The sequence below is a fragment of the Schistocerca piceifrons genome, chromosome 1 (assembly GCF_021461385.2).
Source record: "Schistocerca piceifrons isolate TAMUIC-IGC-003096 chromosome 1, iqSchPice1.1, whole genome shotgun sequence".
In the NCBI taxonomy this organism is placed as follows: Eukaryota; Metazoa; Arthropoda; class Insecta; order Orthoptera; family Acrididae; genus Schistocerca; species Schistocerca piceifrons.
The window spans coordinates 500756670-500769746 of NC_060138.1; the positions used below are offsets into that span (position 1 = coordinate 500756670).

The window sequence follows — 13077 nt, forward strand, 5'->3', positions numbered from 1 at the left end:
CAACTTGCTTTAAATGTTCATAAATGTAAAAGTGAGCACTTCGCAAAATAATAAAAAAAAGTAGTATCCTCTGATTGTGATATCAATGAGCCACAGCCAGAATTGGCCACCTCCTAAAAATAGCTGGGTGTAACAGTGTGTGGAGATATGAAATGGAATGATCACATAGGTTCACTTGTGAGTAAAGCAAGTAGTAGACTTTGGTTTATTGGTAGAATACTGGGAAAATGCACTCAGTCTACTAAGGAGATTGCTTAAAAACCACTCGTGCAACCCATTCTGGAATATTGCTCACCAAATAAGACTTGTAGGGGATACTGAATGTATACAGAGAAGGGCACCATAAATGGTCACAGGTTTGTTCAACCTATGTGAGAATGTCACAGAGATGCTGAAGAAACTGGCGCACTCTTTAAGATAAAACTATCCTGGGAAAACTTACTTATGAAGTTTCAAGAACCAGCTTGAAATGATGATTCTAGGAATATAGTACAGCCCATTAGTTATTGCTCATGTAGTGATTGTGAGAACAAGATTAGATTAATTGCAGCACACACAGAGGCATTTAAACAATTATCCTTCCTGTGCTCAGTACATGAATGGAATGGGAAGAAACCCCAATACCTGGTATAATGGGATGTATCCTCTGCCACGCACTTCAAAGTGGTCTGCAGAGTGTAGATGGCTATACAATACACTGTCAACAACAGACAGCACTAACGTGTCACTTGTCAAGCCAGTCCCTTTTGCACCAACACTACATAAATCACTGACAACATCATACAAATTAAACACCTCTCAGCCATTGTTTACAGGAAAATATTTTACATAAAAGCTCACTTAAAAATTACAAATAAATACTCACTTAGTAAACTGAAAATAACTTAAATATATAATCATGTGCTCAGCAAAGTTATTTCATCTACTCACTTAAGGGGACAGGAAATACTGGGAAGGTATGGTCAGTCTGTAAACTGAAAAGGGAGCAGTGCTTGTGGTGGGAAAGTTGCTTTTCCCAGAATACTACAGCTGACGTACAGCATGACTAAAAATCCTTTTCTCCTCTAGCATAGTAGAACAGTGGGCAGAGATTTACACGGATCTTGCCCACATGCATAAGTATTATTAGTAACTCAAATCTGCATTCCATGTAGTATTAATGCAGCTGGTGGAAAATAAACACCCCCAGGCACATCTATACACTGTGTCACCAATGATTCACGAGGTTTCCTGTGGAGGGTTGATATAACTTTGTGAATCACACTGCATCTGCATCTTGTGATGTAGTGGGGTTAGCTGAGTGCATAATAACCTGCTCCCTCTTCAGTTTGAAGACCTATGAAGGGGGGGAGTGCACAACCACTATTTGGTGACCTACCTTTCCTGGCACTTGTACACTCCACATCGCTCCTCCACCCATGGAAGACAATTTATCCCTAAATAGGACTCTACTGCACTTAGATGTGGTAGAAGCATTTAAAAATTGTTGTGAACTCGCTTCATTCAACAATAAAAGTTAATTTTATACCATTAATATTTTTAATAATGTGCAATTTTCCATTCTCTGCAATGTGGAAACTGTAAGTACTAAAGAAAGAATTATAGAATCTTTTTGTAGCAAATTTAACATATTTTTATTTAGTACTGAAGCTGCAATTTTCAAGTTATTCAAGAAAAACATAGAAAAGTGACCTTGACACACACACACACACACACACACACCACATTCCACCAATTGGGATTTTTAGCATATTGAACATGGAATTTCCTCCTACCACTGTACAAAAATGTGACTATACAAATCCCCCTCCCCTCCCACCCATCCATTTTATTTTGTTGATTGGGCTAATGTAGTCTATACTGTGTAGGGTTAATAGGGGAGGTCCAAAGAAGAGCAGTAAATTCACTAAAGATTCAATTAGTAACACAGAGTGGTGATGCTCATCAAACTGGCATATGCTGCACAATAGGCCTTATGCAGCTCACTGAGGTTTACTGTTACAACCATGAGAGCCGCCACTTCTAGCCATCAGGCAGCATATTACTTCCACCCACACAACTCTTGCAAAATGAGTATGATGGAAAACTTAGAAATTCATGGTTGTAATACAGACTTACAGGTATCTGGTCTTCCCAAAGACAAGTTGCAAATGGAACAGGGAAACAGAAAAATGTAGTGATTACTGAAGTACCCTTCGACACACACCACAAGGTGGCTTGTCGAGTACAGATGTAGAAGTTCAGTCTATCACTTTGGAGTGGTAGAGAATAATGAGTAACTGTTGGAAAATATATTAACAACACTTCCACAATTTTCCAGCGATTGCTAGAAATTGTGCTGAAATGTGCTCTAGATAATTAACCAGATTTCTGTAAGCCTTTCTTTTCCTCTTTAATTAATTGCATTTTACTTTTTCAACTGATTGCCCTATTTTATGTAAAGGTATGTTCAAATTTTAACAAAGAACAATCAACAAAGATTTTTATTGAGAAATATATTTTACTATGATACAATATTTTAAATTATTGGCAAATATATTTAAAATTTAAGGCACTTTTTATTGTACACACAAAACAATAAAATAATTAAAAAGCTAGAAGATAAAAGGTCTCCATTTTCAACCTTTCAGCTGTACAGCCCATCTACTATAATCATGGAAACATACACTGACCTGTATATACAACTAAGTACAAATGGATATTGGCCCCATACAAAAATCAATCTTATATATAACAGTTACACAATTTTTACAGTGCAAAACTAAGGCAGTTAGTGATTGTGACTGCTTACAAAAAGGACTTCAATATGCTAATAAATCCTAAAGTATCTCCTGAAAAATGAAATTAAAATGCAAAATTTTATCACTTCCTTTTTCTCACAAACTAATGCAGTCTGCATCAATCACCAGTGTATAGACTTCCAGAAAATTATGTCTTTCATCAAATTGATACCCAAGTACAGGGGAATGCATTACACCGACAAATTTACCTGCTCAAAGAATATATTTGTGGGTGCCATGGGCTTCTACATACCAAGGCAGTGTGCAGTAAATTATTTCAAGTGTGTTTACATCTTATAGGCTACAGTACAGTGGTAAGCAGTTATCTACCATTGGCCTAAGGACTAGCTCGTCCACAATTTAAAGTCGAATATGAAACTCTGTGAAACTTAAGATTTTTTTGTAAGTACAATGCACTCACTATTCATCAAAGTTGTAAAATAACATTTCGACAACTGCAATTTTGGATCTCTCAGCTGAGCCAACAAGTCATCAATGGGCTGAGGGTGCAAATGGGGCAAAAACCTAATGAACGCAAATAAATGAACACTGAACCAAGATACAAGCTGGTTACATAACACTCTGTATTTCACAGGTGTTTGAAATCATCAGATACAGATATTCACTTCCAAAGCTAAAATAAGCTGTCTTTCTGGTTTTGCACCCTGGAAGGTGAGACATAAGGCCAGGAAACAGAAATAAAGAAGGAAAAACAAATCAACTGCAAAACAAAATTGAAATATGTCAAATAAGAATTTAAAACAAAATCATTACAGTGGCGGGACAGAAAACAATACCAAGGAAACCACACGCAATAATATATACAAATAGTCCTGGCCAGCAAAGCAATCATCTGAAGGTTACACATAAATGAGAAGCAGTGAGAAAGTTATCTGTAATTTTATTGCAGGAAAGAAATTAAATGTAGTTACAAGTGAATAATCACACGAGTGAGATGGATACAAAAGATAGGAGGATGAGATAACAGAACTCAAAAAGAAAATTAATGAGCAAATGAAAGGAAGTGCAAAGGTACATATAGACATAAAAACAGATGAGGGAGATCACATCATACAGATTGAAACAAGGATGAGAAAATTAGCCTTTTCTGTGTGTGTGTGTGGGGGGGGGGGGGGGGGGGGGTTATGAGAAATAAAGATCTGTAAGTATGTAACTGCACTGATGATGGTAGGGGAAGTGAGGAGCAGGAGGGGGGAGGGAGAGTAAGTTGGGTTCTTGTAAACCTAACTTAAACAGATGAGCTACATCAACCAACTACTTTGTTAATGGTCATGTCCACTATAGGGGTCAATATTTTTATATTGTGATTTATTGCTTTTGCTCCTAGCACTTTGATATGCGTCCATAATTTGCCATTCACATATGAAAAGTATGAAACCCTATTTCTATTTACAAAATTTAAACAAAAGGTTGTGAGAAAGCTAAACAAAGTTATTTGTTTTTTGAAATATAATACAGATACCTACATAACTCATAGCTAATGAAGTCTATCGAACAAACAAAAAGCAGTGGTCTTTAATGGAAGCCACTAAGAAGTAACAGTTTTACAGTCGTTAAAAGGATTTGTACATTACAAAACATTTTCTATAGCATTGACCTGCAATGCTTACCAACTGGAACTTCTTTACCAACAAAGACAAGCATATTCCATTAAGAAAATGTTTATAGCATATTAGAAAGATTATGCAGAACACAAAAAGCAATTTAATGAGATCTTATCACAATGAACAACAATTGTACAATTAAATATAATTAGTGTTGTCCATTTAACACAATTAAAAAAGAGGCTAAAAGACCTTAAAGTGTCTAACTAGAAAATGAACAAAGTTGTCACAAGCAGTTGAAATGATATTAAGCATTAGTAATGCAGAAGCATCTCTATCACATTCAACGAAACAGTTTTAAAAAACAGAGGTTGCCTTCTTTATATTATTCCTCTCAGACTTTATACTTAATTAAACTGAAAGAATAAAAACCCATAGTTATGAGAAAAGTACAGCCATTAGTCGGTTCTGGGTTATTCCAAAACGCAACTTAAGACCTGTAAGCACAACAGCTTCCAAAAATTAAGCACAATCTTTCAGGATTCATATAATTTTCTTCATCAGAATACTCATGTATTACAGATAACAAATGATGAAATAACTTAACACACACAGACAAAACACGATCACAAAATGCCTAAAACTCACATCTTTACCTTAATGAAAGCAACATATACGTACAAACACTACCTTACTCTTTCTGATAATTAACTGCAACTGTTATTGAACAAGTCAACATTTGTGCCGTAAAATACTACTAAACCAACTTCATTAACTGAGCCAAAAAATAAAAAAGAGGATAAAAAGGATTTAAAATAAGATAGGTAACACTCACCAGCAAATATGTGAAGGCATAGGCACACTTGAAGACTGAAAATTGTATTAGCTTTACCTAATACAAAGAAAAGAGCTCAGACTTTAAAGCTGGTATGATTTTTCTGTCCTTTCACATAAGCATATGTGCCACAATCATTTAACTGCAGGTAAATGGCTATTATCCTCATACTTAGTTTAATATTTCAATACTGGAATATCCATTATGCTTACAGGTCTCCTTGAACAGGAGGAGGCACATCTGTTAGTGTCTAGTTATGTGCTGCAAATCTATCAATTTTAAAAAAAAAAGCAAACAAATCTACAGGGAATGGGAAAGATGTACTGGTAACTAATGTCACATTCTTGTGTTTAATATCTGTGCTAATTCAATGTTGGCAACTGTTTCCAACAAATATATATCAGATTAAAATTTATAGTAAACCTGGTAGGTAAATCGCTCTAAAAAAACTGTACTTGTCATTGCTGTAAAGGAACTTTAAGCAGATTTCACATGAAACATTTGCATACATGCTTAATCACTTTAAAGACATATAATTAAATGCAATTCGTACAGGAAAAAGTGACATATATCACCAAAGTTACAGAGTAAAAGAAAAGAAAAACCAACAACATATTTCTTTAATAAAAATATCTCTTTGGAGCTCTGTTAAAGCTGCTTATGAAAGACTGGCAAATCCTCCACGACATATTCTTCTCTGTCTTTCTTTACACTGATAATGTCCATAAGAATAACTCTATATTTATACTGTAACAAATTACTGCACTTTCCAAGGAGATGGAAAAAATAAAAACATAAATAAACTACAGGCTTATGACATGACAAAAATTGCAAACTATAAATTTTTTCACAATAAAAAAGAAAACAGACTGAACACAAATGTTTTTTGGACTTTTAATGATAATCAGAAGTATAATCCAACACACAGAGAGTTTATAGCATCACAAAATTTGAATTAACTGGTGTGCAAAGACTACCCCTACAGTTCTGACACTAAGGAAGACAAATGGACCAGCAATGAACACTGGCAAAGTAATGAATTATGCTTACATTTGTGATCCTTGCAAAAAGCAATGACATAATTTACACCCAAAAATAAAATCTTTCTTTCAATTAAAGAAATCAGGTACTGTACCGTATAATTTCTTAAATCAACAACATATTATCTATTGTGATTACATGAAAACTTATGTTGAATGCATAGTACTGACTCACAGCAAATTCACATAGTGTGATATCAAAATACTGAAAGTACACGTGAACACTTATACTTTGTTTTAAGAATTAGAGTATACAAAATACAAAGTAAATGCACCACATCTGTTTCATATACAATTAATTTCCCACCACAAACACTTTCTTCTAGAGGCTCTGCACAAAATACTGTCACAAAAAGGTTAAAACAGTGATATGTACTGTTCCAAAAAAATATGTAAAGTACTGGCAATACGTGTTAGCTTACTATAGGAACGATTATGGACTGTCAATGTCTCAAGACATTTAATTTTTCTATTTAGGTTAATTATATTAAGATGGCCAGCAGAAACAGCCAAACATGCATTAAAATAACGAATTATTTTACATACTGTAAGTACATATCTAAAGTTTATCTTTTGGATCTTAGAACAATGAGCAATAATTTGAAACCTAACAGTGTATTGTAAGATTTAGAAAGCAACAACACTGCAGTAACAGTTACTAGGAGCCATGGCTAATATGCCAAAACAGGTACTATCCAATTCAAGTGAGTTTTAAACACTACAAACACAAGCCCACTGTGTTAATGGAACTATCAATATGAGAAGTTTCATTTAAGCTGAAGTATAAAACAGCATTCTGTATCAGCCTCCAATGTGCTTCAACAGATGAAATAGCTTTCTTTTTCTTTACACAAAAATATTGCATCACAAAGAGAGTAACTATTTAAGCCTCACACACACTGTACATTCAATACAAACGAGCAGCAATGACTCCAGCCATTGCATGTACTGTCAAAACTTAAGTTCACAGCTGACAAATAAATAATGCATTTTATACCACAAACAACACACTCAGGTCTCATCATTATCAAATCCATTATGCAAGTGGCTTGAATCAGTACTCTTGATTTCAAACACTTGGCTCATTCCTAGAATACTTCCTGAATTACTTCCAAAATATACAAGACGATGAAGACCTGTTGTCCTTAGAGTGCAGACTGGAAATGTTATTTTCTTCACCTGGGAACCATCATCAGATCTCACAGCTACAGTCATTCTAGGAGCATATGAGTAACAGATGTAGTCATCAAGGCTTGTAAAACCATCCTAAAAAGTTCAGTTTTAAATCAGCAATTGAGAAAATCAAAAACATTTTTTTAAACACGAAATTACTTAAGAAAATAAGCTCCAATAAGGAAAAACATTCATTGCATACCTGGAAACAATGGTAAAATTTGCATCATTAAAAAAGAAAAAGTTGTCAGTGAATACCAACTAGCTTACTATAACAAACTTTTATATGTATCACAGTGCACCAGAGGCGCACAACTATCTATAAGCAAACTTGCTGTCCAATGATTTGCAGAATATCAGACATATCACAAGATGTACAATTATGATTAAGATATGTTAACTTTTTCTTGTTCTCTAAACCTCCCAGACTATTCTCACAACCTGCGATAAAACATTTGGGATGGAAATTACATATTATCATTCCCTCTATAAAGCAGTAATTTTGGTACAAGTTAATTTTAATGAAATGCCTTTCAAGCTGTAATCATTGGTGATTACCGAGATGGGAGTGACCATTAGAGGGGCTCCTCGGTTTGAAGAAGGATGTCAGCAGTGCCTACCTTCCTTAGATGTAATTGCAGCTAGGACCACCCAGTTAATGGTAACCTTACAGAACCAGAGAGTTCACTTGTAAAATGAACATAGCCTTTTGCAGGAAGGACCATTTGGAGTTGCTATAGAAAATAGTGCCTGTTTTCTGCTAGGAAAAGTTTTTAAACAGCAGTTAGCAGCGTCACTCAGCCTCATTTTTGTCAATGTCCTGAAGCAGTCAACATGAAGTGCCCAAATAGGTAGTGTCCATCTCAGAGGACCCTGTGGTAGGTATCACATTGGCAAAAGTCTGGCTCTAAGGCCTCAAGCACATTTAAGAGCTGTGACACCTTTGAAAATTGAGAATGTTGTTTACTATTTGTGAGACACAAATGATCAACCAGACTGGAAGACATCTCTCTTACACTTGTCTCAACCTTATAATGGCTTCTTTGATAACATTTTGTGACATTTTTAACTGATGCTTGATAATGTATGAAATCTGATACTGTATGCTAATGCACCTTTACCTTCCATTTCAGTTCTTAATATTCATTTTCCTGTTTGTAGATTTTAAGTGCAGACTACATTAATTGAAACGAGTAAAATTTCAGACTCTCCCACTGTTATGATTGTGGTCCAGCCCTTCCTCTACACCTACATCCCCAAGGTAAGCTTGGATTAACTGATGTTCACATCTATGTAGGATAGAGTTGGGTGCTTTTAAGGCCACACTGTATGGCAACACCTTCTTCGGGTTCCACTTATTACAGGAACTGATGAGAAAGTGAGGTGTACCACCGTGTGTGTGTGTGTGTGTGTGTGTGTGTGTGTGTGTGTGTGTGTGTGTGTGGAGGGGGGGGGCATGTACACATTTACTGTAACTTGACAAGTTATTTGTTCCGAAAACTAGCAAGTTTTCTCCCTGTTTTGTGTGTTTCTGTCAACAGCTCAAAGGTTTTGCTATTCAGTGAGTGGTTTCCTTCACTCCACAATCATTTACATTCAGCTAGCACTCTCCCGCTATATTTTACATAGATAGTTCATTCCCCAAATAGCACTTCATACATTTATTTTTAATTTGCTATATGTAACCCGCCTGGGAAGTGTTGTTTCTGCTGCTAAATTAACCAGTTTTTATACTAATTTTATGCATGACAACTTATTATATGTTTTATGTTTGTCTGCCATATGCTGGTGGCTGTACAGCTTGGTGGCTCGGCTCGTCTTCACGCACATCAAGCACCACTTGACAATTACACAATGGCCAATAATGTAACAAACAATAATTACAGTCAATGGCAAGAACGTCATTATTTCAGAAATTTTGTACAACTGTCATCTGTCCAAAAGAATGCAAAGATATTCTTTGGATGCCCTTCAGTTTGCTGCTACCTCGTTATTTCTTCTTCTTCTTCTTCTTCTTCTTCTATTTGCACCAATTGGGGAAAATATCCTACACTTATTGTCACTTCTGCAAATCTTATCCCATATGGACCGTTGTGTGGCTCAGTAAGCCTCAAATAAGGACCACTCCTTACGGGCTTCATACCCAATATATTTGATTCCACTTACCTAACATCAAAAATTTAATATTGTTAATTATTATCCCAATTACTTCTCAAATCTGGAGCATGCATCAGTTGATGCACCTGTTCTGAAATCTTCCCTACACACTTAGTGAGTTCTACTACTACTACTACTACTACTACTACTACTACAAGTGAGCCAAAATTGATCATTTCTATGAGAAGGAAAACAGTTACAGCTTCAAAACACAGATCAGTTTTAAGCTTTTCCAGCGGAGTATCTGTATTCTGGACGTCTTTTAACACTGTTATTCAACTATGTCAGAGCAGGATCCTGGTTGCCAATGACAATAATTTTCATGAAACACACTTGTTGACTGACTATCTATTCCTAGTCTCTCAATAAATTCTTGCTCTTCATTACAGCAGTAACTGAGCACCTCCCAATTCTCTCCAAAAAATTTTCTGTGGTCACCAAAACAACTGTAGATTTAGTAAACAAGTTATTTATTAAAAGAACTCACTTCTTGGCCTCTGTGAATATGTTCATAGCTATATATAGTGGTTATGTGAAACCTTGGGAAAAGTCTATCCTATTACGATAGTTGGACTGAAATTTGAACCTGTTGCTTTCCAATATTGTTACGCCAAGTTTAGTGGTGATCTGCATTTATCAAACACATGGCATGCTGTATTTAGCATAGTTGTTGCAGTCTTCAGTCAGAACACTGGTTTTATGCAACTTCCCACACTTTTGTATCCAATGCAAGTCTTTTCATCTTTGTGTAACTAATGGAACCTACACCCACTTGAACCTGGTAATCATAGCCAAGCACTGGAGGCCCTCTACATTTTTACCACCCAGACTACTCTCCATTACCAAATTAACTACTCCATTACCTCTAGATGTGTCTTGTCAACCTAATCCTGAGCTAAAGAGGCTTCCAGACAACAAGAAATTTTGACGAGAATTTCACTTGTTTCAGTGCCCAAAGCTCTTCGTGTTGTTAAAAAGTCATTGATTCCTCTCCTTGAATCGTGTAATGCTGATCCTGGCACATTAACAAAAACTGGTTTTCAATGACAAAATTTAGCTCTTATCAAATGGTCCAAAAGAGACGTTAATTTCTGCTGTGAAATGCTTCAACACAGAAATGCAAATGTGGAAGTGGAAAGAATTTTTGGCCAGATGAACATTATTAAAACTAAAGCGAAAAATAAAATTAATTCTGAAATGATGAATTCAGATTTGTTGATTCGAGCAGGAACCTGAAGGAAGAAACAATATTGCCACAATAATGAACCACCAACAGAAGTGCTGACGCAGGTAGGAACTTACAACTTTGTAACATGGGCAGCCACAGCCACTAAAATTCATGGTGACTTGAAACGGAATGAAACCGCAGACAGCTGTTAACTGGCAGTTTATTGACCCACCCAGTTTCACTGTGTTAAAGCAGCGTATTCGTGTGTAAGTGGTGTCACAAATTAGCATGTGGAGATGCTCCCAACGTTCGTAGTCATGAGAATCCACTAGTGCTTTACCCTTATGACTACTGACTACAGTTGCCACATCCCGTGCACTATTCACTCCACTGTTTCACCGATTTTTATTCGTTGAGCACTTCCCCTCTTCATGGGGTTCGATTCTCCGACTACGAACATTGGGTTGTCTCCATGTGCTAATTTATGTGACACCACTTACACCTGAAGATGTTACGACCTGATAGGAACTGTTAATACATGTAAAACATCTGAGCATAATTTATCTGCTACTACCTCTGCCTCTGGTGTTGAACCTTCTGTCGAGGACAACATTGATAATCCCGAGCTCTTCATTTTCTCTTAGGTAAGTTTGCTGTGCCACATTGCATAGTATTGTTCTAGCTTTAAACAAAGGGATAAATTTAATTGTCTCATACTTTTGGTTACTGAACATCCTTTCGTCTTTCCCTCTCCTTCCCTCTTTCCTGATGAGGCAACAGTTTGTTGCAAAAGCTTGAATTTTGTGTGTATGTTTGTGTTTGTTTGTGTGTCTGTCGACCTGCCAGCACATTCATTTGGTAAGTCACATCATCTTTGTTTTTAGATATATTTTTCCTACGTGGAATGTTTCCCTCTATATATATATATATATATATATATATATATATATATATAAACAAAGATGTGACTTACCATACGAAAGCGCTGGCAGGTCGATAGAAACACAGACAGACACATACATACACACAAAATTCTAGCTTTTGCAACCAATGGTTGCTTCGTCAGGAAAGAGGGAAGGAGAGGGAAAGACGAAAGGATGTTGGTTTTAAGGGAGAGGGTAAGGAGTCATTCCAATCCCGGGAGTGGAAAGACTTACCTTAGGGGGAAAAAAGGACAGGTATACACTCGCACACACGCACATATCCATCCGCACATACACAGACACAAGTAGACCAAATATGTGTGTGTGTGTAAAAAGTAGAGGGAAGCATTCCACATGGGAAAATATGTTGATAGACACCCAAACACACCCACAGGGTTCAAGCTTTCGCGGCCCACGGTTGCTTCCTCGGGGCGGGGTATGGGGATGTGAGTTTTGGGGAGGTGGGGGTCGTTCTGGTTCCGGGGGCGGGGGGACTAGCCCCAGAGGGGGGGGGGGGGGGGGGGGGGGGGGCGGGACGAGTGTGCACTCGTGCACGTGTCCATCCGCGCGCGTACGAACGCAGGCGGACATATGTCTGTTGGAAAACTCTTTGCCTTTACAAATCTCTGCTTGTGTCTGTATATGTGCAGATGTATATATGTGTGCGTGTGCACGAGTGTGTAACTGTCCTTTTTTTCTCCCTAAGGTAAGTCTTTCTGCTCCCGGGATTGGAATGACTCCTTACCCTCTCCCTTGATTGGAATGACTCCTTACCCTCTCCCTTAAAACCCACATCCTTTCGTCTTTCCCTCTCCTTCCCTCTTTCCTGATGAAGCAACCGTTGGTCGCAAAAGCTAGAATTTTGGGATGAGAAGTTCCGCCTTATGCAAGACACCTTTTTTCTTTTGTTTCACCCATACATGTTTCAGCACTTTTGTGCTATCATCAGTGGGTTCTATTTTTATTTTTAACTGTAAATTTGTTGTTAACATATTAACATTTTCGTCATTTACAACATTATGTAAAAGTTGCATTTATAACTTAATTGGCGAAAAGTAACATACCTTATAGTATATTATTGTCCTCTTGTTTTGGTAGCTGTTATGCTACACAATATACAACATGTCATCTGCAAACAGCAAAACGTAATTTATTTTCTATTTGTTATGTATTTACGAACGGAAATAAGACTGTATCACGTTTTCTTTCTGTAACTTACAGGTTTGAAGTTGTGGTACGTTTTCCTGTCTTGTTGGCGGAGTAAATGGGCTTACTTCTTTGCCTGTGTTCGTGTGGTAATGCAGTTTTTCGATTACTCAAAACATAGGCGGAGTTTTCGCTGCCATTACGTGTTGTGGCTGTATGGCGTTCATTTGTTTCGTATCGTGTTCTGCTGGCTGAGGCGCGCGAGTTTGAATTGTATTTGGTGTTAGTTG

At 36.8% G+C, this 13077-nt stretch overlaps 1 protein-coding gene across 1 annotated transcript in view; it reads right to left on the reverse strand.

The window, feature by feature from the left end:
• Positions 1-2468: 2468 nt before the first annotated feature.
• The window catches only part of LOC124796350 (phosphatidylinositol 4,5-bisphosphate 5-phosphatase A-like), an 87922-nt gene continuing 77313 nt past the window's right edge, over positions 2469-13077 (reverse strand). The window contains exon 9 of the mRNA XM_047260498.1: positions 2469-7486. Coding sequence (XP_047116454.1) covers positions 7232-7486 — 255 coding nt within the window. The 3' untranslated portion in view covers positions 2469-7231. The remainder of the gene's footprint in view (positions 7487-13077) is intronic.